The sequence below is a fragment of the Doryrhamphus excisus genome, chromosome 18, assembly GCF_030265055.1.
Source record: "Doryrhamphus excisus isolate RoL2022-K1 chromosome 18, RoL_Dexc_1.0, whole genome shotgun sequence".
Classification (NCBI taxonomy): Eukaryota; Metazoa; Chordata; class Actinopteri; order Syngnathiformes; family Syngnathidae; genus Doryrhamphus; species Doryrhamphus excisus.
Window position 1 is genome coordinate 12,202,331 of NC_080483.1, and position 25,487 is coordinate 12,227,817.

Here is a 25,487-nt window from a genome sequence, read left to right on the forward strand (position 1 = left end):
CACAGGATGCTTGCACATCACCCTTGTCGACAGGAACAACAGGATGTGTAACGCAACATGTTTATTCACTGCTGAAATTCACCAACAAGCGAATATTGTGATGGTGACGAGTCACATCAGCATCTGTGGCTGATTGATTGATAGGCGTTATTTTTTTTAAATGTGCTGCAAGGCTTTCTCTGGATCATTCTAGCTACAGGCAGGTCAGAGGTTGTATCATGTCCGTAAGGGAGGTTTTTTTTTTTCTTTGTGTCATCATGAAAACCTGCAACATCAAAAGTGACTGTTTGAGCGCTTCTATCAAAAGCGGAGTAAAGAAGTGAGGGAGATGATGGCTTTTTCCTCACTTTTAGTGGACAGAAACATGCTCTTGGGAAACATCTTACTGTTGGAGCATCATTATGAAGTCCATTTTTACTTAATAGTGGACATTTATGTACACTTTTTTTTACAAATGTGTGCTACCAGTGGCCTCATCGCTAAGCATCCCACTTGTGACACAATTTTTCAGGGAACTCTGATTTGAACCTAGATCGCTTCAACAACCGTTGTCATGACACTCGTTGTCACAGGTACTCATTGTCCCAAAGGTTCCATAAAAAAAAAAAACACTTCTGACACCATTTGTCACAGAACTCTGGTTCTGGTCGCCAGCCAGTCATAGAGCTCACATTGAATATGGCTATGGAAAATTGACCACAGCACTTAAAACAGGCTATTCTGCATTGTAGCCAACGTAGCGTCAACAACTGCAGCAATGACATATTCCGTCATGTTCCACGTTTCAAAATGGGCAAGGCGTCTTTAGCATGGTAGCAGCAACACATACACAACCTTTACTACAGCATCCTCCTCTACAGATGGCATCATGTGCTAGCACAGCTTATCATATCCAGTGGTGAATGAAATTGGGTAAACAGAATAATGGCGGGCCTTCCTGTGCTTTGGTAATGAAATGAAATGGCTGAGGGGGGAATGCGACCTGCGATTTTTTTTTTTTTTCCGTCGCTCCAAAGCCAGTGGTATGTCCTCTTCATTAGGGCGGATAGAGTGGTGCATTGTGGGCAAGTCTGGTCAACGTTTGAGTTGCAGATAAGAAATTAGAGCTGTCATGTGGCACAAACTGCTTGTCTAAACAGTCTGCTCACATAATGAGCTCCACAGAGGCCACTGCCACCGCTGCAATGAGTTGTACTCTAATGTGACAACACGGCCCCAAGATTGCACACGTGTGCGGACCCGCGGCCGCTCGCTTGTTCTCGGCCATTGGGGTTAATTAACTGCTTGTACCTCCATGCAATATTTAATGATCATGGTATCTTTTCCCATCGCTTACACACACCTTAAGAATTATCGGTCATTAATCCAACATGTGCTTTTTCTGCACTAACGCACAAGCGGGACACCTTGGTGAATGGCGGTGTGGAGTGTTTCCTCCTACAACGCTCATTACCTCTTAATGACCCCTGCACAGGCCAGTCATGCAGAATTTACCAGGCGTACACTTAGCTCCAGAAGCCTCTCTCTTATGTGTCTTATGCCATCATAGTTTTACAACTCAGTCTACAATTTTTAATTAAAGGATATAATGCATGTAATGCTGCATGCGGTCCACTGAGAAAAAGCATGTATACGCCGTAATTAGTGGAAACTCAGGATCCAATCTTGTGTATCGTCTCTTATCAGTTGGCATTATATACATAGTATGTCCCACAGTTGCAGTATTTTTTTTTGGCTCTGCACTCTACATAAAACCCACAAAATCTGTTATTAATGTAACTGGAACAGTGAAACATGGGAATCGTCACTCCTCCGTTCCTCAACATCGTGCTTGACCCACTTTATCGATGCCTACACGAAACCTTCTCTAAGTGTGTTTAAAATCTCTCTTCATATGCCTGTAATTGCTCAAAATGTGCAAAAAAATATGCTTATGTAAGGCACCAGTGTCATTGTTGTTGTTAATAGACAAAACTACTATCATACGGAGCTTTTCAAAGTCTGGCACAATGCGCCTCCCCTCTGAGAACATAGTACAATTGGGACACTCCTATTCCCAGAAAAACACATTTTCTGGGCGCGTTTTCTGCTTTGTATACTCTGACAGTAAGAGATGAAAATCAATGCACTTTGCCTTAAACGCAACTGAAGTTAGCGTTGCAGACTTTAAAAATATGTTTTTTTCTTATTAGCTTTTCTTAAACTGTTGTACCTCTCCTGAAGGAAAGAGAGGCCTAGGGGGGTTTGAAAACTGCTGCTATAATATTTGATTTAAATATACAACATACAGTGGACCCTGGTAATTTAGCATATTTTGGGCCAAAAAGTTATGTCTTTATGTCTCAATTTTTTTAGCAAGCTAACATTTTTACATTGTTGACATTTTACATTGTTTATGCCTCCATGCTTCACTGATAATGTTATTTTTTTTTGCACATTGTTCAGTGGTCCTTGAACACACCATAGTTGCTAAGAGATGAAACGTGTCACTTTTGTCATCAATGGTGAGTAATGAGTAATAGTATATTTTCTAATCTGAAATTCGTAGGAGGGCTGCATGGTGGACAAGTGGTTAGAGCACAGACCTCACAGCTAGGAGACCAGGGTTCAATCCCACCCTCGGCCATCTGTGTGTGGAGTTTGCATGTTTTGCATGTGTGGGTTTTCTCCAGGTACTCCAGTTTCATGCTAGGTTGATTGGCGACTCCAAATTGTCCATAGGTTTGAATGTGAGTGTGAATGGTTGTTTGTCTATGTGTGCCCAAGGTGTACCCCGCCTCTTGCCCGAAGACAGCTGGGATAGGCTCCAGCACCCCCGCGACCCTCGTGAGGATGAATGAATGAATGAAATTGGAGAGACGGGGGAGGTTCTGGATCTGAATCTAATCTAATAATTCACTAATAAGTCACTCTTACTGCAAATGTTGATCTGAAATCATTGGAGAAGGTTTGGCGGGGAAGGGGAAAATAAAGATATTTTTTTATGGTCAATTACTCACAAATTGCTCCCGGAAAGTAACCCCCATGAAAAGTGGGGATCTAACATATATTCATTAATGTTATTATTTTCCAAAAGCTCTGTTTTTAGGGCACTACATTCTTTAAACATTATGCCCATCATCCACAATCCTTATATGAAAGAACACGTCTTTCCCTTTTCAGTCCGTTCCAGGTAGTCGCTTCGTGCTGCCAGTTTTTCAACTTAGAATGGATGTAATTGGGATTCACCGATTCCGCCTATAAAGGCCTCTATAAAAAAACTCTAAAAAAATGCCAACCATGCACACCTTTTATGTGATGTGACCTGCTGTAGTGATATTATCATTGTAGACCAGAACACAGAAGACGTACTTCTGGCTAAGTGAATCAATATCATGGTGACTTACCGGATGGACAGTTGTCCAGCTGGCCTGGGGCATCTTTTCCAGTAAATTCTGGAAAAAAAAATGTTTCTCCCACTGCAGGGTTTGTTAGTGCTAAGAATTCTTTGTTGTGATGCAGTCTCTTAAAGCAGTGTCCTCCCAAACCAGATACACAAAGCCTTTCCATCCATGGTAACACTGTGTGCCACTCAAAGCACCAGAAACACTTGATTTCTGTCAGCATCGCTTGGCACGCTCCACATTTATACCACCAATTTATTGCAGTCCTGACGCTCTCGGCCCTCGTCTGCTCTCATGGTTCACCCCTCTCTTCTTGCCCGATCTGCTTCTAAAACCATGTAGCTCATCCTCATCCGTATATTCAGGCTCAACAAGAAAAGGTATCATTAGTTGCCATGCATGTAAATGACCAAAATACTGTAAATTATACTTTAAATAAAATGTTATGTATTTTTAGAGAGATTTGTAGGCAGAAAAGGTAAATCTCGAATATGTTCATTCTTCATATAAACTGGCCATGAATTGGAATTGACCTTAAACATCAAACTTGAATATTTTTAGGAAAATAATAAAACATAGAACACGTTTTGTTAGCTCACTGAAGTCAATAAATGAGAGGATCCCCTGCATAGTCTGCACGGTGGTCGACTAGATACCGCGCAAGCCACACACCTATGAAAGCCGGGTTCGATTCCTCGCTTGGGCATCTCTGTGTGGAATTTGCATGTCCGTACTCCGGTTAGCTCCCACATTCCAAAAACATGCTAGGTTAATTGGCGACTCCAAATGGTCCATAGGTATGAATCTCTTTATTAAAGCTGCAAGGTGGTCGAGTGGTTAGCGCGCAGACCTCACACACCTGAGTTCAATCCCACCCTTGGCCATCTCTGTGTGGAGTTTGCATGTTGTTCCCATGCATGCGTGAGTTTTCTCCGGGTACTGCGGTTTCCTCCCACATTCCAAAAACATGCAAGGTTAATTGGCGACTCCAAATTGTCCATAGGTATGAATGTGAGTGTGAATGGTTGTTTGTCTATATGTGCCCTGTGATTGGCTGGCGACCAGTCCAGGGTGTACCCCGCCTCTCGCCCGAAGACAGCTGGGATAGGCTCCAGCACCCTCCGCGACCCTCGTGAGGAAAAGCGGTAGAAAATGAATGATTGAATGAAAGCTGCATGGCGGTTGAGTGGTTAGCGCACAGACCTCACCCACCCGAGTTCAATCCCACCCTTGGCCATCTCTGTGTGGCAAGCGATAGAAAATGAATGAATGAATGAAATCCCTTTACTAGTACACCTGTATGGACATGGCTTCAGATTGTTTCCAAAATAAAATGGCAAGGTATCACTCCAGGACAAGACATAAGTTTGCATTCATTTAAAAATAAACCAACAAGCAGCATGTTTTTGAGTTTCATAGTGCCGGCATCTTGAGAAAAGCAAGCAGTTGGCAAGCTTTTACAAGAGAGAACACCACTTTTTAAATCACAAGAGACAGGAAAGACTGATGAGACACTTCTTTTTCCGCTTGTGACCGACTGAAGTGAGAAGAACTCCAAAGAGAGTTGGACTGGATATGTTTGAATATTTTCTCTTTGTGGGCGGCTGCTGAATGAGCTGAAACTGAGCTGTGAAATTGATTCGGAAATAAAAAATAAAAAAAACTATGACTTTAGATTTGTCAGTGTGGAAAATCCGATTGCAAGTGAATGTGGAAGAATCACACAGATATTACCCGATGATGAGAACTATCTCGAGATTACCCTCCATCTTTTGGAAAAGGTTATCTGTCGTCAGCTAGCCTTGCGTGCACCCTGCAGACAGTGCGTTGAGATATCACAGATAAATGGTTTTTACGCGAGCAGTGGGGCTCCGGCTCCCTGCAAGTGTCTACTTTTAGCTGAGTTTTTAAGGAGCTTTTGGAAATTTCATTGTCACGGCTTCAAATCCATGAGAAACCCTTGTTTTGTAGAGAAGTAGTCATTATTTTTTAGCACTAAAACTGCTGACAAACACAAGAAACACAGCAATAGAAAGAATGAATCACTTCTACACGAGCATACATAGATTTCTGAATACAGATCCTTGCACATTTTGGTCTGAATATGATTCACAATGCAGTGGATTCAGTTCATACATCTGGACAGCGTCAATATCCTGCAGTGTGCTGATGCAATTAGATGAAATGTAGTGTGTAACCTGGAGGCAACCTGTCTGGTCACATGTTGTTCACAGAGTTTATTGCTGGAACTAAATTCATTTAAGGTTTGATGGGTCAATAAAGTTGTGTCTTAGCTCGTCATATCTGAAAAGACTTTGGCTCTGTGACTTCCTGTAGAACTCAAACTATGAGGCTATGTTGATGCCTCTTCGCACTAAGGGGTGGGAATTGATTAAATATTACATATATATATATATATATATATATATATATATATATATATATATATATATATATATATATATATATATATATATATATATATATATATATTGTAAATGAGAATTTGTTCTTAAATTGCTTGCCTGGGTAAATAAAGGTAAAATATTTTTTTTATATATTTTATATATTTTTAAATATACATTTTAACAATAACAAGACAATACAGCCATAGTAATTATACAAAACATCTACAATTCTTAACAATATTTATGTTCTTGTGCTTTAAGTATACAGTTCGTAGTTTCAATCAAAAAAATCCCTCAATTATTAAATCATATTAAATCAAACTTCAGGTATTCTTGGCCTACATTTAGCACGCTCAAGCATAAAAATGGCTAAATACAAAAACATTCAGAATTACATGATATGTAATATTTTAGAGATGAGAAGTACTGTATATGCTGTATATGCTGTATCTCCCAATGCTAATGTCTGATTTTCTGTAATTATATCTACTATATTGGATAATATGAGTGTAAAGGTGACTATAGGGGTGTTATTTCATGTCCAGAGGTCTCAAGCAAGAGGCCGCAGAGAGAAACATGGCGCCGACAGGCCGAAGAAGACCCCAAAACACCTGAGACCGACGAGAGACCACAACCCACAAGGGCAGAAGGGCACCGAGTCGAGCCCCCCCACCACCCAGGAGGCCCACAAGATACTGAACTGTAAATTTATTTTTATTTCCATTTTAAATGCCAGTGATCGTCTAGACCTGCTTGGACTGTAGATAGCATACTTGTGGCGGTCATAAGGACATTGTTATGTTTGGTGTTGAGATAACGTTTTAGGTGGTCTTTTTTTTTTTTAACCCCCCCCCCCAAAAAAAAAAAAAATTAAAATGTGCCAGCTGAAAGTCAAGAGTGCCTCTAAGCGAGTGCTTCTGTTTGGCAGTTGTCGGGGAGACTCTGGGCAGTCATTTCAGGTGAACAAGATAAAAAGGAGCAGGAGATATTTTTAATGGCCACCATGGCATATAAAAATCTTGTTTTAATCATGTTTAAAATCCACAGTGAATTAATGCTAGCTATTAAAGGGGTGATTCATTGGTTCTAAATGACTAAATTCATTCAACAAACAAAAAAATATGACATTTTTTTAATAAATGCTTGTTTTTTGCATGTTCTTGTGATTTTGAGTTAAAAGTTGACCAAAAGTGTGTCCAACCAAATATTATCTTCTTTAATTAAAGATATTTAACATATTTATGGTGGTGAAACCACTAGAACACTAACAATACTCATAAAGGAGTTGTAATAATATATGTAATAAAAGACAATTAACTTTACTTGTGGAAAATATATATAAAAACAAATATTACCAGTCTTTCATCATAAAAGTATCCCAGTGAGAAAGACTCAACAGTATTTGGGAATTATTCTTTTCAGCTGTATTAAACATTTAATTGACATTCTTCTGAATTAGAATAGGGGGAAAAAAAAAGATACAGTATCTCACAGAGCGCGACTTCAAATGAATAATTTATCTGTACAAACACTGCACACTCCAGTCCCTGTGAAAGAATTATAATAGTCTTAAATTGCTTCCCCTCCCCTTTCCTTTTTTTTTCCCAGAAAGAAATTGTGGATCACTGGTTTTTGTGTGTGAATAAGTGAATAATGAATATGCTAGTCATGTCATAAACGCGAACCTGGCAGATAGCTTGCTGGAGAAAATGGAAAAAACAAGCGAGGGCAGTCATTAATGTGTCTAAAAAAAAATTAAAAAAAAGACTTTCTTCAAAGACATTATGATTTCACAAATTAAACACAACCATTGTGGTTTTATAAATTAGTGGTGCTGATAATTGAAGAAAATCTCTGACTCCTGTTAATCAGTTGAAACTTTTTACTGGTGAAATGATGAATATATAAACTTAACCTCAGACCTAATACAATTTTGAAATCAGTATTGAGTTTAACTAAGCTCGCAGGACGAGACGAGAATGGGACGAGATAATGGGCTCAACGGGGTGTGGCCAGCACACTTAGCAATTTTTGTGAGCAGCGCACACGGCGATGAAATTGACGCTAGCATCACACGTAAAAGCCATATGTAACAATCGTGTTTTGATCTGACAAATCTTAAAGAACTTGTTGCAATTCTAACAAATGTAAAATTACTACAGCTTCTGCTTGTAGATTAAAACTGCGGCATTCGTTCAAAATCAGCCACAAGTCATGAGCTGGGAACACCGAGTGCAGGCTGGATTGCAAGGTTAATAGCGTGTTTAAAGCACATCTGAGGTACCGATCCTGCCTGCATCGCTTCCACCACTTCCTTGTTATGTGCGTTATCATTCAGAGTAATAACATCATAGTTCACAGCCTGATCGGCACCAGAGCCGTGAGTTGCTTACACCTGTGTGATACGAAGAGATGAATTCCAACTCACCTTTAAAGTTGAGGCGGCGTATGTGCTTGAGAAGGTGCGTGCCGTTGATGGGGTCCATTTTAGCACACAGGCCCACCTTGCCCGGGCAGAGCTCCTGGTGCATGTTGTGTAGCGCATGAGCCATGGCGTAGACGGCATCGATTACAAACTGCACTTTGCCCTCCTGCTCGTAGTTTGAGTCCTTGCCGATACGCTCCTGATCTAGAAGACACAGACGACAAACATAAATGAAACAAAACAGACTGAAACAAACAAAAAACAGACTGTGTACATATATTTATACAGTTATTCTGTATATTTTGTATTTTTCATTCTTTTTTAATAGATGTGTCTGCACCTACTATACCAAAAAAATTCCTAGTATGTGTTTGATCATACCTGGCAATAAACCTTTTCTGATTCTGATTCTGAACCTTTTCTGATTCTGATTCTGATGCTAAGCCGTGTTTGGAATAATTACTATGCAAACCTCCTTGGTTCTACATTTGGATCATCATGTCATGTAGATAGCTACACAGATTCTCTCACAGGATTTTTCCCAATTTGGATAAGCACCAAACTATCTGTGATGGTCGTAATAGCAATCTGGGAGGATGGATGGATTTTGTGTATAAATAATCAGCATCTCTGGTGAGTAGATGTATTTTATTCAAATGTTTTATGTTTTTCCCATATCATTAGATAAAAATTGATTCTGAACTGCTCTAGATGATGTAGTTTGAAGTGGTCTGATGCCTGTTACGTTTGGCCAAGTGACAAATTCACAGGCAGCCCCCAGATCGCCAGTGGAACTTACATATAACTCACAGCAGACATGTAAGTCAGGCGTATCGGCGATGATGAATTTGATCATAAGGTTATCTTGGTTTCGTGGTTTAGTAATAATAATATTCAACCCCATTAAGTCGCCACTGAAGGCCTAGGTACCAAATTGCATGGAACGTCACTCATGCATACGTCCACTGCGGTGGAACTGTCCTTCAAAACACGTTAGCATTTAAACCAGACCTGCACCGCAGTTGGAAGGTTGCTCCTTCATTGTTTACATGGAGGTTAGGTTGTAATCTAATAAACTGTAAATTGATTTTGATAAGGATGCTAGATGGGAAGACATTGGTGATGAGAAACATCACTGGAAACTGTAGTTATGCCTTAAATAACAAACACTGGTAAAAGAGGACCAGTATATTACCCTGTGAAATCCCCTGATCCAAAACCCTGTGTGTGTTTCTACCTAAAGTAAATTAGACTAAATACATAACAACATGAGCATCCTTCCATTTTTCGCTGTGCTAATTTGTAGAATCACTTAGGACAGTACAATTCAGAGAGAGGGAGAGTCCCCCCCCCATGCGGCGTAAAATTCATTCATTCATTCATTTTCTACCGCTTTTCCTCACAAGGGTCCCGGGGGGTGCTGGAGCCTATTCCAGCTGTCTTCAAGCGAGAGGCGGGGTACACTCTGGACTGGTCGCCAGCCAATCACAGGGCACATATAGACAAACAACCATTCACACTCACATTCATACCTATGGACAATTCGGAGTCGCCAATTAACCTAGCATGTTTTTGGAATGTGGGAGGAAACCGGAGTACCCAGAGTACGGGGAGAACATGCAAACTCCACACAGAGATGACCGAGGGTGGAATTGAACCCTGGTCTCCTAGCTGTGAGGTCTGCGCGCTAACCACACGTCCGCCGTGCAGCCCCGCGTAAAAGACATCATAAAAAAAACCCATTACTTTTCAGTAGCTCTTATTGCCGCCTTGCCTCTTGCAATTAGCTCGAAGCTAAATATGCAGGTTGCTGCCGAAGAGTGAATGAATTCCAATATCTGGATTGTAAGGTTTTCTCCCTTGGGAAATCTTATAAGTTCAACAGAAAATATCTTTCTTGTCCCCATCAGAATTACATGGATTTCCCAGTGAGTGATTCTGTAAACATGACGTTTTGCATGAACACGTTTATGCTATTATGTTCCACAAACACCACATGCTGTCTTCCAGCTTGTCATTTTTCATTAACTTGACAAATCCTATAGACTGAATTATGCAGCTATAATTAATCACATAAGACAGAGTTGGTGTATGAATTCATATTGTGCCTATAGAGGCCAAGGAAGAGGACTTAGCGATGCCGCCAAAGCAGACACACTGTACATTCGCGGAGCAGAGATAATCCACTCGCGGGCTCAATGGAATAATACACGATAGGAGTTTATTAATCCTGGCCGGCGCTGTTGCAAAGCTTCTTGTGATTATTATTAATTGATCAGAGCTGGTGGGCTCCAAGAAGGCGATGTCAACATGTCAATCCCAAATTCGCCACCCCCGCAGCATGCAAGTTGCGCAAAGGCCGAGTGGATTAAGAGTAAAAAAATTAGCAGTGGTGACGAGCTTGCCTTATGACAAAATGGAACGGGGTTAAGCCTCACCAGCAGGTGCCGAGACCGTCCCTCTTTTCAATTATTGCCAATCACGACAAGCTTTATGAGTCTCTCTAGAAAAAAAAAGTGCTGTACATGGATTCTTTTCAGGATGGGAACAAACCTTTTTTAGTGTGAGAACAGCATGTGCTTCCAGTCAGAAATCGTTTTTTTAATAAAAGGCGCTGGTGTCAGATGTCAAATTAGATGGTTTGGAACTTGTTGCCATGGTAGCCAAAATGCTGAAGGAGAGGCTTCTTTGAAACAGCTGTGATTTTTTTTTTTTTGCTAGCACCTAATTTCCCACCAAATAAAATTGAGTAAATTATATGAATTATATGACCATTAAATCAACAAACTATAATAAATAAATGTTATTATGGATGGTTCTAAAGGACAACAGTTGTTCACATTAAGATACTAAATGTTAATAGTTAACATGGACGCTACATTTCGCTAATGTTATTTCCAATAATGGCTAATTGCAATTACCATGGTTACTTGTTACGTCTCGGCTTCGGCATTGTGACACGACCCCAGTATGCAGAGAGCAGGAGAACCAAGTGAAGATTAAAAGTCTATTTTTAATATATAAATATGATATACAGCAACAGGACACCAGCAAGACGATAGAAGGGGAACACAAATAGCAACAGGTGCGAGTGAAAAGGGAAAAGCAAAGCAGGCGGACAAAACCCAGGGCAAACAGGAAATGTTACCAAAATAAGAGCATATAACAGGAACTCGGGCATAGAAGCGGAAACTAACTAAACTGTCATATAGGCTAACTTGAGGATCGTGACAGTTACCATTGTTTTCCACTTAAGTCATGTGATTAATTAATTATGTGTACTGATTTTCTTTACACATACACAAATTGTCTTCCTTTGAGAGATGTAGACTGCCTTTGATACTGTATGTTGATGAAAGTGTTGACTTAATAATGATTACAGTATGTAATGTGATGCATTAGTAGAACAACATATAAATGAGGGTGGTAGTCTCAGGTCAGGAGTGTTTCTTGTTTAATTTCTTTTTTTTTTTTTTTGCCAGTTAAGTGTTTTCTGTGCCCGTAATGGCACTCCCTTCCAAGCATTTTATAACAGCAAGCTATTTATCATTCAACCTGTGTCTCCTTTAGGTTCAAGCAATTTTCAATCGCCTCTTCAATCTGAAAAGTGCTAGACCTCCAAATCGGCTCTTGTCCCCATCCCTTACTCGCCACTCGGACTCGGGGCGTTTTTACATCACCGATTATCTGGTGAGCTTTTCAAATGCATGAATAATCATTTCCAGCTCACGGCTCAGTAATTAAAGGTCCAAGAGGGCGGCTTTGATTGGACAAATTTAGTCACAGTTTGGCCAACGTGAACACAGCGCCGCAGAGAAACGAGAGTTTGTGCAAGAGCGATGGCGCTCTGGTTGGCCTCGGCGGGGCCACACACACACTGACTTGGTATTGACTTCAGGCAAGCATTTTCCCTTTGCTCTTTGTCTTCATCTCTCATGTGGGACCTGCAGACCGGTGCTTGTAAACAAAACCATCCAGATGAAACAAAGTGTGAATGTGGAGGAGTGGGTGTCCTCTGAGGTTTTTATGGTAGTAGCACCCTTTGGAAGGTGCACTTGAAAGTCCATTATGTCATAAAACTGCATGAGTAGTACTGCGAATTAAAGATTCCTTTGAATGTGTTTTTTTTTCCTATTTTTGGAGGATACCAGGTGATCCCTAAAGAGTCTTAAAAACTTCCATAGATCTCCTATTATGCAAAAGTGACTTTAGAATGATCTTCTAACAGTAATATGTGTCCTCCGAGACCGTTTATGAGCAGCAAACGTAGAAAAATCTATCATCTCTCTCACTTGTTTGATGTGCTCAAGTAGTCGCTTTCACAGATGCAGCTTTTCATGATGTCATGAAGGAGAAAACTTCCTCCTCATGGATATGATATTGGCTCTAACGTGCCCGAAGCTACATGAGCCCGCTTCATGTGTAGTATGCACCCACCGTTTTATGGAGGACAGCTTGCAAAAATGCAGACCACTAAACATCTTGGAGTTCTGGCAACCGTCAATCCTAGCACTGGGATACATTATACCAGTTGTAAATGGTTTATTTTATTTTATATTGTTTACTATATTGGGTAATATGACTGTAAAAATGAGGTATTAGGAGTGTTTTTCAAACATTTTGAGCCACGGCACGTTTTTTGCACTGGGAAAATCTTGCGGCACACCACTAACCAATTCACGTGCATCACTAAGGCAATCAGGCAATCAGCGAGGCAACGAGGCAATCAGCTACGTGTTGCTGAATGAATATCACATTGCTCTGCCAGTCGTTACACCACGGACACTTGACAAATACAAAATATTGGCAGAAAATGATTAATAAATGTTAATTAAAAAAACTAACTGATATTGGATAATTCCTCACGGAACACCTGGCGATTTCTCCCGCGGTTCCTACGGTGAAATCAGCCTTCAAAACATTTGTAGAAAGGTCCATTTTCTTGCATTTGTTTAAGGGGAGAGGCGGCACGGCGATCGAGTTGTTAACGCGCAGACCTCACAGCTAGGAGACCAGGGTTCAATTCCACCCTCGGCCATCTCTGTGTGGAGTTTTCTCCGGGTACTCCGGTTTCCTCCCACATTCCAAAAACATGCTAGGTTAATTGGCGACTCCAAATTGTCCATAGGTACGAATGTGAGTGTGAATGGTTGTTTGTCTATATGTGGCCTGTGATTGGCTGGCGACCAGTCCAGGGTGTACCCCTCCTTGCACCCGAAGACAGCTGGGTTAGGCTCCAGCACCCCCTGCGATCCTTGTGAGGAAAAGCGGTAGAAAATGAATGGATGAATGTTTAAGGGGAAGATCTGCCGTACGTGTCACTACAATGGGCCAACTATCTCAATTAGGTGTTTGCTCAGTGTGTATACTGTATATGTCTATGGGTAAGTTGTTTATTTGTGTGTGTGTACATGATTCGAGTGAGTCGAGTATTCAATCCGCTTTAGTGAGTGATGCCTAAAAATTTAAGTCAAGTAAAAAGAAACCAAGTCTACATCACTACTAAGCAAAACCAGTGGCTGGTCGCTTAGAAAAAGTACATTGTGTTTCAGAGAGAACAAAAGCAAGATGGATGAGGAAGGAAACAGCAGCAGACAAGATAACATTGCCATCCCCAATGTACAGTACGTGGTCTATCTGACAAATTCAGAAGGATTTTTAACAAACGCAACATACCAGTACACTTCAGACCTGGTAACACAAGACAAAAGTTGGTACACCCCCAAAACAGGACACCCCATCACCGGGAAAACAATCTGGTGTATGCTGTCCAGTGCAGTCAAAAATTGATCGATTTTCCCATTGGGGAAACCCGGCAGCCATTGAGCAGGAGCATACATATCACAACACAAACAGGGTAAGTCTTCCAGTCAAGACTCAGCTGTCTACCTGCACCTCAAAAAGAAACAAAAATACTCTTTTGAAGAAATAAATGTACGCATTCTGGCAAAGAAGCCATTAATCCATCTATCTATCCATCACGGGGGTATGCTGGAGCCTATCCCAGCTGTTTTCGGGCGTGAGTCGGGGTACACCCTGGACTGGTCGCCAGCCAATCACAGGGCACATATAGACAAACAACCATTCAGGGAAGCCATCTACGTTAAAGTTGAGAAACCTTGAACAGAGTGGGAGGTCTGCTGCATCATCTTTCTTGCTGTCCTTTTATCCTTTCCTAAAAGATTCATTTTGCCTCAGAATTATTTAACATCTAACAAATAATAGCCACCTGGGTTTCAGGCATCATCATGATCATCATTATATCTGAATGGAAAAGTTGATACCACCTAATGACCATCTTTGGCTGGCAGCGGCCCGACTCTATTGTATTCTAACGACGCTCATTTGACACCACAAAGAAGGAAACCAATACTGTTTGGACATACCTCCTCCCTTAGAGGATAAATACTTTGGATCTTGCACCACATTCTCAGACTAGAGCAGTTCTATCTAGTTAGATTAGTATTTGTCCGACGTAGTCGTTGAGCGTGAATTAATGAGGCTTGCTCAAATGAGGCCATAGCACAACTGTGCAAAGTGAACGAGAATGTGAATGAATGTCAGTGTTCTGGAAATACATGACACCTTCTTAAGAGTTCTTAAGAAGACCCAGGTCTTTGATTTTTTTCAGAGTTGGAGGATGGAACGATGCTTATGCAAATACAGGTAGCTGGAGTGAATGACTCAAGGAAGAGTAATAAAGGATGCATTGTTTGCTGTATTTAATTCCATCCTAGAAGAACTCATTCATTTGTTTTCTACCGCTTATCCTCATGAGGGTGGCAGGGGTGCTGGAGCCTATCCCAGCTGTCTTCGAGCGACAAAAATCTAATTAAATAATTTTTTTTTTTTTTATCAAACTTGCACCCCTAGTAGTATTGTGTTGTGTGTGTGCAGTTATCAAGCTCCAAAGTTTGAGACCCCATTTGTCAGATCGACTTGAAATTTCTCACACACAGCTCTAGTTTCTTACCACAAAATTGGGTACACATCTTTTGGGGACTGACAAGCACATATTATATATACATATATTACCATATTTTCTGGACTATAAGTCGCACAAGGCCAAAAATGCATAATTAGGTAGATAAAAACATACATAAGTCGCATTGGAGTATAAGTTGCATGTTCATTCATTCATTCATTCATTTTCTACAGCTTATCCTCATGAGGGTCGCGGGGGTGCTGGAGCCTATCCCAGCTGTCTTTGGGTGAGAGGCGGGGTACACCCTGGACTGGTGGCCAGCCAATCACAGGGCACATATACGTAGACAAACAACCATTCACACTCACATTCATACCTATGGACAATTTGGAGTCGCTAGTTAACCTAACATGTTTTTGGAATGTGGGAGGAAACCGGAGTACCCGGAGAAAACCCACACATACACGGGGAGAACATGCAAACTCCACACAGAGATGGCCGAGGATGGAATTGAACTCGGGTCTCCTAGCTGTGTGGCCTGCGCGCTAACCACTAGACCGTCGTGCAGCCCCTTAGAAGAACTATGGCCATTAAATTGTTCCAGAATGTACCGTGCTGCACTGATCCTGGGTGCTATTGATGCTTTTAGCAAAAGCAGGTTTGAACTACTCACATCTTTAATAAGCAGAATAAATATGCAACCTGCCACATCTGCCTTGCCTCCCCTTTCAACATTAATCAATATCAATTTGACATCTCCTTCATTCACAGATAAAAGACAAGACTCCATTTTTTCTCCCTCCCAGTCAGTCGAGCCCTCCTTTATCCTTTGATCAGTCCAAGCCTCGGAGGACACTGATTATTCTGCAGCGTGATTCTCTCTCGTGGCCGGACGTCAAAGCTTTTCCAATTGGTGAAATAGGAACAAGGAGTGTCACTCTTTAACCTCAAACAACTGTTTGGAGACTGCCTGTCCCCGTGAAGCAAAGGTTGTAGAGTCAAGATTGACAAGAAAATAGCTAAATTGTCTGAGACCAGACACAGAGATTCCTTCAAGAGCTACAGTGAGCATCCTCACATTGCTCACAATCAGCACCACAACCATCATGTGAATGAGGTAGACGCCTTCTGTAGTGGTTGGTGCACCTCACAGTATGGAGATCTGGGTCGGAATATCCTTTTGAGTATTTCTGTGTGGGGTTTGCATGTTCTCCCTGTGCTTTCCATGGGTTCTCTGGCTTGCTACCACATCCTAACAACATGCATGCTAATTGGAGACTCTGAATTGTGAATGATGGTTGACTGGGTGTACCCCGCCACATATATATACACTACCGCTCAAAAGTTTGGGATCACTTGGACATTTTTTTGGCTAGTCTGTGATATGGCTTTTTCTTGGCAGTCCTGCTATGAAGTCCAGCATCCTGAAGTTGCCTCTTCACTGTTGATACTGACACTGGTGTTTGACGGCTACTATTTAGTTCAGCAGCCAGGTGACGACTTGTGAGACGTTTTTGTCTTAAACTACACACTCTCGGATATTTGTCTTTTTGCACAGTTGTGCATCGTTTTTATGTCCTTGTTAGACCCAGTTTGTGAAGGGAGTAGTTAACAGCATGGTAAGAGATTTTGGTTTTAGTTTAGATTTTTAGATGGGATTCCTAATAATCTATTAGCCTTATAAAATGATGAACTTGGATTAGCAGCCATACCAGGAGATTGATGCAGAGGACTGACAGTTGTTGATAGTAGGCCTCTATGCAAAAATGTAGATCATTCTTTGAAAATCATCTGATTAATTTTAATTGTTTGTGAAATGGAAAAAAAATTGTTTGTGAAATCCATGAAAATGTGTTTTTCTTTGGAAAACTAAGAAATTTGCAAGTGATCCCAAACTTTTGAGCGGTAGTGTACGTAATATATACAGTAGATGCTCAATGTTGCATTCCAGGACCAACAGCAAATGCCGAAAAAACGTGAGTTGTCTAATTTTGACACAAACTCACAAACCAAATGTTCACTTCCAATTTCCGACCAACACTTGCTGTAAAAAATGACTTGTAGTTATTGGATGGGATTCCAGATCCCTCCCTTTCTTTTCAATTGCCACTGTTCAGTCATGACACAGTCCAGGGGTAAGACCTAAATATGCCTCCCACACTTATTCCGCATATTTTAAAAGTAGAAAATGTATAGGTACTCCCGAGGGTGTGAAGCAAGATTTCTCATATGGAGAAAAACAGCTATTATACACGCATTGAAATATGGAAGTGGCGGTGTATGAGCAATTATTGGAACCGCAAATTAAGTGCTATACACGCGCACCCTGGTGTTCCCAGTGTCAGCATGTGACGTGTGGCTGCCCCCCCCCCCCCCCATCAGAGTTAAACAGCTGCTGCTGTCTTAATGCCAAGCATGTCTCAAGAGCTCCCTTCGGACTTGTCTGCACCCTTAATCACCGAGTGGTTTTATTTACTATCATTACGTTTGGCTGAGCATCCATTTCACAAGCGCCAGCCATCATTGGTTCAGCTCCATAACACACCTCATACAGTACGTAGAAGAGATCCGTGTTGACAATGTAGCAACATGGTCGCTACATTTTGCAAGTAAGTTTAGCAAGTCAAAGACACAAAGTGTTTTTTGCATCATGCATTAATTTGGTAATTAAATACAAACAGGCAATAAAGGTGAAGTATCCACTGGAGCTGCATCTCCAATTGTATCGCCATGTAATGTTTAAACCCCCCCACAATGCAGCCCAACCCCTGATCAGCAGCAGAACCAGAAGGCAATGCTTAGACATACTTCTTCGTCGCCTGGTAGCAACTCCTTCCCGAAAAAAGAACACACACAGGTGTCCAAAGTGTGGCACAGGGGCCGACTGTGGAACGTGTTACACACGCAAACGTAATAACTGCCCACAAATCTGCAGCTTTGAATGTAATAATCCCGCAAATTTAATAAATTTCCTACAAACGTAATAAAATTCAAGGACTCAATAATTTGGTTATTCGGTTATTCCTATTAAAGATATACATTACCTTAAATGACTGAATTATTAAAGTAGCAATATTTTGATTTCTTCTGGTAGGCTATTGTTTAACTATAAAATACTCAAAGACGCTTTACAGTGGAGAAAAATAGAGTTGAGAAACAAGGTAATTGAACAAGGTAACAGACAAAAATATCTGTCAGTCCCAATTCAGTAAAACTCTCACGAACGAAAACCATCTCTATTTTACACCATGGAGTCAATAGTCAAACTGAATGTCTACTGCTCCTGAAGCACCATCACTATTCCCAGAGGAGAATCAGCGTCATTCCCAATGTACAGCGAGCTTAGGTCAGTGGCGCCAAAGAGCAGCCCAAGTCATTTATCAGTGTCATCTTGTTCCTCCAAGGCCTCAGCGCTCCTCCTCTCAGGAGAGACAACGTGTTGGGATGAGCCAGCCTCAGCTGCCGTTTCTTTTTTTAATTTGTCTTTCTTCTTCCTCACCCACCATAGATAGAGGTAAAGTATGACTTTGTTCATCTCGGCTAGCTCTTCTATTCCTGATGCCGCATACACAAGGGTGGAAATTAAATCAAACTTGCATCCCTACTGTGTTGTGTGTGTGTGCAGTTATCAAGCTCCAAAGTTTGAGACCCCATTTGTCAGATCGACTTGAAATTTTTAGCAACATCACCATAAAATTGGGTACACATCTTTTGAGGAGGCTGCACGGTGGTGGAGTGGTTAGCGCGCAGACCTCACAGCTAGGAGACCAGGGTTCAATTCCACCCTCGGCCATCTCTGTGTGGAGTTTGCATGTTCTCCCCGTGCATGCGTGGGTTTTCTCCGGGTACTCCGGTTTCCTCCCACATTCCAAAAACATGCTAGGTAAATTGGCGACTCGAAATTGTCCATAGGTATGAATGTGAGTGTGAATGGTTGTTTGTCTATATGTGCCCTGTGATTGGCTGGTGACCAGTCCAGGGTGTACTCTTGCCCGAAGACAGCTGGGATAGGCTCCAGGGTCGCGACCCTTGTGAGGTAAAGTATAAGTCACAGGAACAGCCAACCTATGAAAAAAAGTGTGGCTTATAGTCCAGAAAATACGGTAATTTTGACCACAATCCTTAAGTGTCGCTACAAATAGTCATGTGAACATTTGAGACCCCCAAGTTTTATTGAAGACTGTACTTAAATGATGTTCACATTGGCTGACAGCCACATTAGTCTACATTTGTTATTCAAATAAGATAAGATGATACATAATGTGCTAAAAAGAATAAGAATCTTTCTTTTGTTATGGCCGAGTGGACTCGCATACTTCTCATGTATTGTCACAGCACGTTGTTGCTCTTAAATGCCAGTTTTTGCATGGAAAGTAGTTCCCCTGCACATTGTGGTTATATACGCAAATATTGCTTGAGGGCAGCATGGTGGCTCAGTGGCAGTGCCGCCTCACAGCATGCGGGTCGGTGCCTCGACTCCCTGGAGTGTGTGTGAGTGTGTGAGTGTGTGCAGGCATGCTGCCTAAAGCCTAATTCAGTCCAACAGGCCACTTGAAATGTGCCCTTTAGTCGGAATGTTTCCTATTTACACAAAGTGACACAATTTACCTAAGCCAGGGGTGTCCAAACTTTTTTTCACATCCTGAAAAATCAAAGCATTTGAGGGTCACTTTTTACATATATTTTTAATATGTTTTATATTTTTAATACTTTTAATATTTGTAAATATTTTTTTATATTTTTAATATTTTAATATATTTTTAATATTTTTAATATTTTTTATATTTTTAATATTTTTAATATTTTTAATATTTTTAATATTTGTAAAATATATATATATATATATATATATATATATATATATATATATATATATATATATATATATATATATATATATATATATTAAAAATATTAAAAATATTAAAAATATTAAAAATATAAAAAATATTAAAAATATTAAAAATATATTAAAATATTAAAAATATAAATATATATATATATATATATATATATATATATATATATATATATATATATATATATATATATATATAGCTTTTACATTTGGAAAAATCCTTAAAAAAGCTATATACATCTTTAAAGACGAAGTATAATTATTTGTTATTAGTTCCAGCTTTTCCCCTTTTTCATTGAGCATTTTTTTTCAGTTTTTGCTGTTTTTTTTTTCAGGTCATTTTTCTACAATGGTCATATTTCTACAACGGGCTGCTTTTTGGACATCCCTGAAACTAAATTTGGGACTACAGCATATCAAGGCCCACATCCCACCTGGCTTTAACCAACACCAGTTCGCCTACAGGTCCAACAGATCTCCATTGCCCTCCACACTCCAACCTCCACTCTCAGCCACACTGAAAAGCCCCAACATATTTATCACGGATCACAGAGTTTCTGACTAACATGACTCCAGCCTGGCAGAAGGTGCCTGCCTTAACATCCTCCACCGTCACTCGCAACACCGATGTTCCTCAGGGCACGGTGCTGAGTCAACCTTAACACTAAAAAGACAAAAGAAATCATCACTGATTTCCGGAGGTCAAGGACCACATAGCACTCAGGCATGACCACCAACGGGGACAATCTGGTACGGCTAACCAGCTTTAAGTTCCTTGGCCTGCACATCTTGGATGACCTGGACTGGACTGGGGTAGTAATAGTAGTAGTATCAGTATTCAGCTGGAATAATTTTTTACCACAGGGAAATGTTGAATACTGTATGTGAAAATGTGTGTTTTGAAGCTAAAAGTAGTATTGTCTTGACAGTACTACCTATCAAAGACATAGGCAATTTTTTTAAAATATATTATTTATACAAATAGCTGAATATAAATAATTGATATACGGCAGTACCATGTGTATAAGGAGCCCATTGGTGTCTCCTCTTTTAAGACATCAAAAACAGTTTGTAGTCATTTCTGTTAAAAACTCCCAAGTGGAACAGAAAAAATGTCTTACTTGTGCACTTTTTGAGTCCGGACCCTTTCTTCAAAGCATGACGGCTCAGTTTGCAGCTGAAATTGTTCTCCCAGAATTCTGCAAACCAGATATTCCGTCTGTTGTTTTCCAGTGTCCGGCTGATGAAATAACGATCAAAGCCTGAAGGGAATAATTGTCGTTAATGACGCAGTAAACTGGAAAGTACAGGTCAGGAATCTTATTTAAAGATTGCAGGGTTATGAATTAAACCTTATCTCTACCTCTGATGGACTGGCGCTTGGGGAGAATGGTGACCGCTCCTTCTGCCATCTCCTCTTGGTGCAGAACAGGTGAGATCTTGGAGCCCCAGCTGTCTGAGCCCACCCAGATGAAATGACCCGTCTGGTTGGCCTTTTTAGCAGCGTCCAGCAGCCGCCTGTAACAGAGGAGAAAATAGATGTCACAGTCGATGAGGTCAACCATCCCACAGTGCCCCACTTTGTTTTTATATTGCGATTCAGCAGATTTTCCCATTTCTGGGGTTAAAAGTGTTTGTAGACTTCTCTGTGATACCTGATGTCATCTTCGTTGGCAAAAATAATGACCACTCTTGCGTTGGGATTCTCGCGGAGTCGTCGGATCACCTTGTCAAACTCGCCCTGCTTGGGCTCACGGGGAATCTTCACAGACTGGGAGATGCATACGCCCCCTAAATGCAAACATAGCAGATAATTACACTTGTTTTGTTTTGGTTATTCGTTCATTCATTCATTTTCTACCGCTTATCGGTCGGGGGGGGGGGGTGCTGGAGCCTATCCCAGCGAGAAGCGGGGTACACCCTGGATCCTTGTTTTTGGGAGGAAACTGGAGAAAACCCACACAGGGAGAACATGCAAACTCCACACAGAGATGGCTGAGGGAGGGATTGAACTCAGATGTGAGATCTGCACAGTAACCACTAGACCGCCGTACAGCCCCGTTTTGGTTATTCATTCATTCATTTTCTACCGCTCTTCCTCACGAGGGTTGCGGTGGTGCTGGAGCCTATCCCAGCTGTCTTCGGGTGAGAGGCGGGGTACAGCCTGGACTGGTGGCCAGCCAATCACAGGGCACATATAGACAAACAACCATTCACACTCACATTCATACCTATGGACAATTTGGAGTCGCCAATTAACCTAGCATGTTTTTGGAATGTGGGAGGAAACCGGAAACCCACGCATGTACGGGGAGAACATGCAAACTCCACACAGAGATGGCCGAGGGTGGGATTGATCCTGGTCTGCGCGCTAACCACTAGACCGCCGTACAGCCCTGTTTTGGTCATTTATTCCTATTATTGGCATGGTGTCATTGTTTTTAAACATTGTTTGACCCTATCCATTGGATTGACTTGAAATGTCTCACATAACTCAATGCACTCTATAAAACACCCGCCGTAACTTTAGGGTGTTTTGTCGAGTCACCACCAAATTTGTTACACACCTAAGGGGACTGACAAGCACATGCGTGGAAAATCTGAGCAAGATTGACTGAAAAACATGGCTGCCATTGGGCAAAATGTCTTTGCAGGGACACAGCTGGGGCTTAGCAACTAATTGGCAACTAAGTAATTGACAATTTGTCTAATGATTATAAATCTTTTTAATGTCTTCCAAAGCGCTTCATTCATTGGTTATGTATTGTAGACCTCCTCCATGTGTAAAATTCCTTAAGTTAATAATAAATGTGATATGAATTGGACGTATAAAAATACATTGTGCTTTAAATTTACTTATACAACACTGAACAGTCGCTAGACTGATTTAATGAGAATGACATGGCCCTGTTTAAGTATTTTGCAAATTTCTCATGTTGTCAGATTGTTGTATTCTCGTGTTAAATGATGCCAAATTTTCAGATAAAGAAGTTTGAGATGGCTCTGAATGCTCTGTGACAGTGAGCCACATTTCCTCATATGGGCATGCCTGGGTACAAGCTGTAAGCTGTACAAGCTGAGTGGGAACAATCACTGTGGAGTGGGCATGCCTGGAGGTGGAATAAATTAAAACATGCTGTTTTGGAAATACAATGATATACAACTGGAATAGGTGCAGATTCTGGAAGATCTAGGAAGCTTTTCTGTGCGAATTATTGTGTGTAGCTGCTCTATAGGAGTCCACAACTCAATACAAAAGGCTGAAAATGATATGAAATAGGTTCCCTTTAAAAAATAAATGTGTTATGAATTGGCCCTATAGAAATACATTGTGCTTTACATTTACTTATTTAGGCCAACAACACTGAGCAGTCGCTAGACTAGGGATTTGGTGAGAATGACATGGCCCTGTTTAAGTATTTTGCAAATTTCTCATGTGTCTCACGCTTGAAAAATATGTTTAAGTCGTCACTTTCATGCTGAGACCGTGCGCAGTGTCGATCCCTCATGACTAAACATAGACGCTGCCAAATCTTTTTTATGTGTGACAAATGCCTGCGTATCTTTTAAGCTTGTTTGTAACAAAATGACACATTGATAATATTCAATAAAGGTACTTGGACAAGTGAAGAATTGGAAAAAAAAACATTCCCAGAGACACAGTCCAAAATCTTAAAGTGAAAGAATACATTTCATTACGTGAACTTCCTGTTGATTTGATTTTAATATAATTATTTGAATAAAATTGTATGTAATCAACATGAATGTCCAATTAATACCTCTATTAAATGAACTGCTGAGTTGCCTGGTGTGTGCTCTGCAAAAGCAAATAGCTGTCTGGGACTAATTGGCGGTGGGTTTAAAAACATGGGCATTAACAGCCGTGGCTGTAGGCAACTTCCGGATGTAGCTTTTATGAGCTCCATGAAATAATAATGGCTTTTTTCCCTCTTAATTGTAACAATGCATTGGAGAATTATGCTGATATTTACATAAAAATAAGCACAATTCATATTTCAGTGGTTTCAATCTTCTAAAAAAACACTATGTTTGTTATCTAAGGTTGACAACACTTAGTGCTTGCTGTATGTAGTGAAGATAACCCGGTGGTTCGCTCTTGAGTGCGGCCAATCGTCAAATTGTTGCTTCACCACAATTGTGATAACATTTTATCACTCTGAGTGTTTCGTGTGGAAAACTGTTGACTCAAAAAAGGTGATGTTATGGGTTCTTTTGACCATGCACTTGAAGTGATGGGTTTTTATAAAGCAAGCACATGGCCAGTTGGCAGGTTCCCCGACTACATAACACATAAAAAAAATACCCCGCTGTTGCTTTAAAACATGTTTTTTGTTTGGGTGAATGCAGCAGAGCCATGCAAAAAAGACTCAATTGACCAATTTTCAGGAAATTGGGGAGCCATTGCAGTACAGCAAATGTTTGTTTGGACAGGATGTATTTTGTAGCAACCTTAGTGCTAGTTGGAAAAGGCAGCTACATTTAATAATTATTTTATTTATTGTAATTTATTTTGGTTTTATTGCTTGAATTACTTCAATTAAATTCAAATGTTTCCCTTGTATACATCATTCATATGCATTTAGAATTCTTCTGAAATTCTTTTGATTTGAGAATTGATTTCAGAGCATAAAGATCGGGTATCGGATGTATCAATATTTCAGTATTGATTGGCACATCATTAAAAAGTATGTTCATATACGTCAGAAGGTACAACATTATGTTTCCACAAAACACAACAGAACTGTTTGAATATTTACTGAACAATTAATAATAGTTGAAGTAACCTCAAAATCCTATAATTATCCAAGTCTGTCAACCCTTTTTGTATTAAAAGAAAAATAATATTCTACAGTTCTAGATTTAGTGAGCCACTGCTCCTCTTAAAACAGTATTAAGGAGTATTAAGGAGTATTAAGGATGTAGAGTGCATGTTCTGTAGGACAGTTTTGGCAGTTAATGGAGATAAAGTACTTGGTTAAAAAAAGCATTATGTTTATTATTGGTTAACAGGTAGAACACAAAATGTTTTATTTTTCTTTTTTTTGCCTTTTCTGATGCAACCTTACAACTTATTCGAGCTTGAGGCTGACATTGGACACTGGTCTCCAATGGCTGCACCAAAACCTCACAAGGCAGGTTTTTCAGAGTGTCAGGCACATTCCAATGCAACAAGCCATCACAGCAACCGCCATTTAATGTAACTGTCTGAACCGGTACATTTTTATATTAATTGTCCCATCACATCTGATGTCAGACGTTGGAGGCCTGGCCAGGGTTTCTATCAGACATTGACACTATTCCCTTGGAATATCTGGAATCTGCCTAAAAGTACCATAATGTTCAAACACTGAATGGCAAAAGTTTCTTCTTCTAAATTATAGCGACATGTCTTCTAAGGAAGCCATGCGTGGGGTCATGCTGCACCATTAAATCTTTGACTCATCACAGCAAAAGAGGTTAAGCAAGA

At 40.4% G+C, this 25,487-nt stretch overlaps 1 protein-coding gene across 4 annotated transcripts in view; it reads right to left on the bottom strand.

The window, feature by feature from the left end:
• The window catches only part of LOC131105877 (metabotropic glutamate receptor 4-like), a 169,955-nt gene that overhangs the window by 23,780 nt on the left and 120,688 nt on the right, over positions 1-25,487 (bottom strand). For all 4 annotated transcript variants that reach the window (XM_058054319.1, XM_058054322.1, XM_058054320.1 and 1 more), the window contains exons 4-7: positions 21,655-21,790; positions 21,363-21,517; positions 21,121-21,261; positions 8,220-8,420 (exon numbers count right to left, since the gene is read on the bottom strand). In XM_058054319.1, the coding sequence (XP_057910302.1) occupies positions 8,220-8,420; positions 21,121-21,261; positions 21,363-21,517; positions 21,655-21,790 (633 nt within the window). The remainder of the gene's footprint in view (positions 1-8,219; positions 8,421-21,120; positions 21,262-21,362; positions 21,518-21,654; positions 21,791-25,487) is intronic.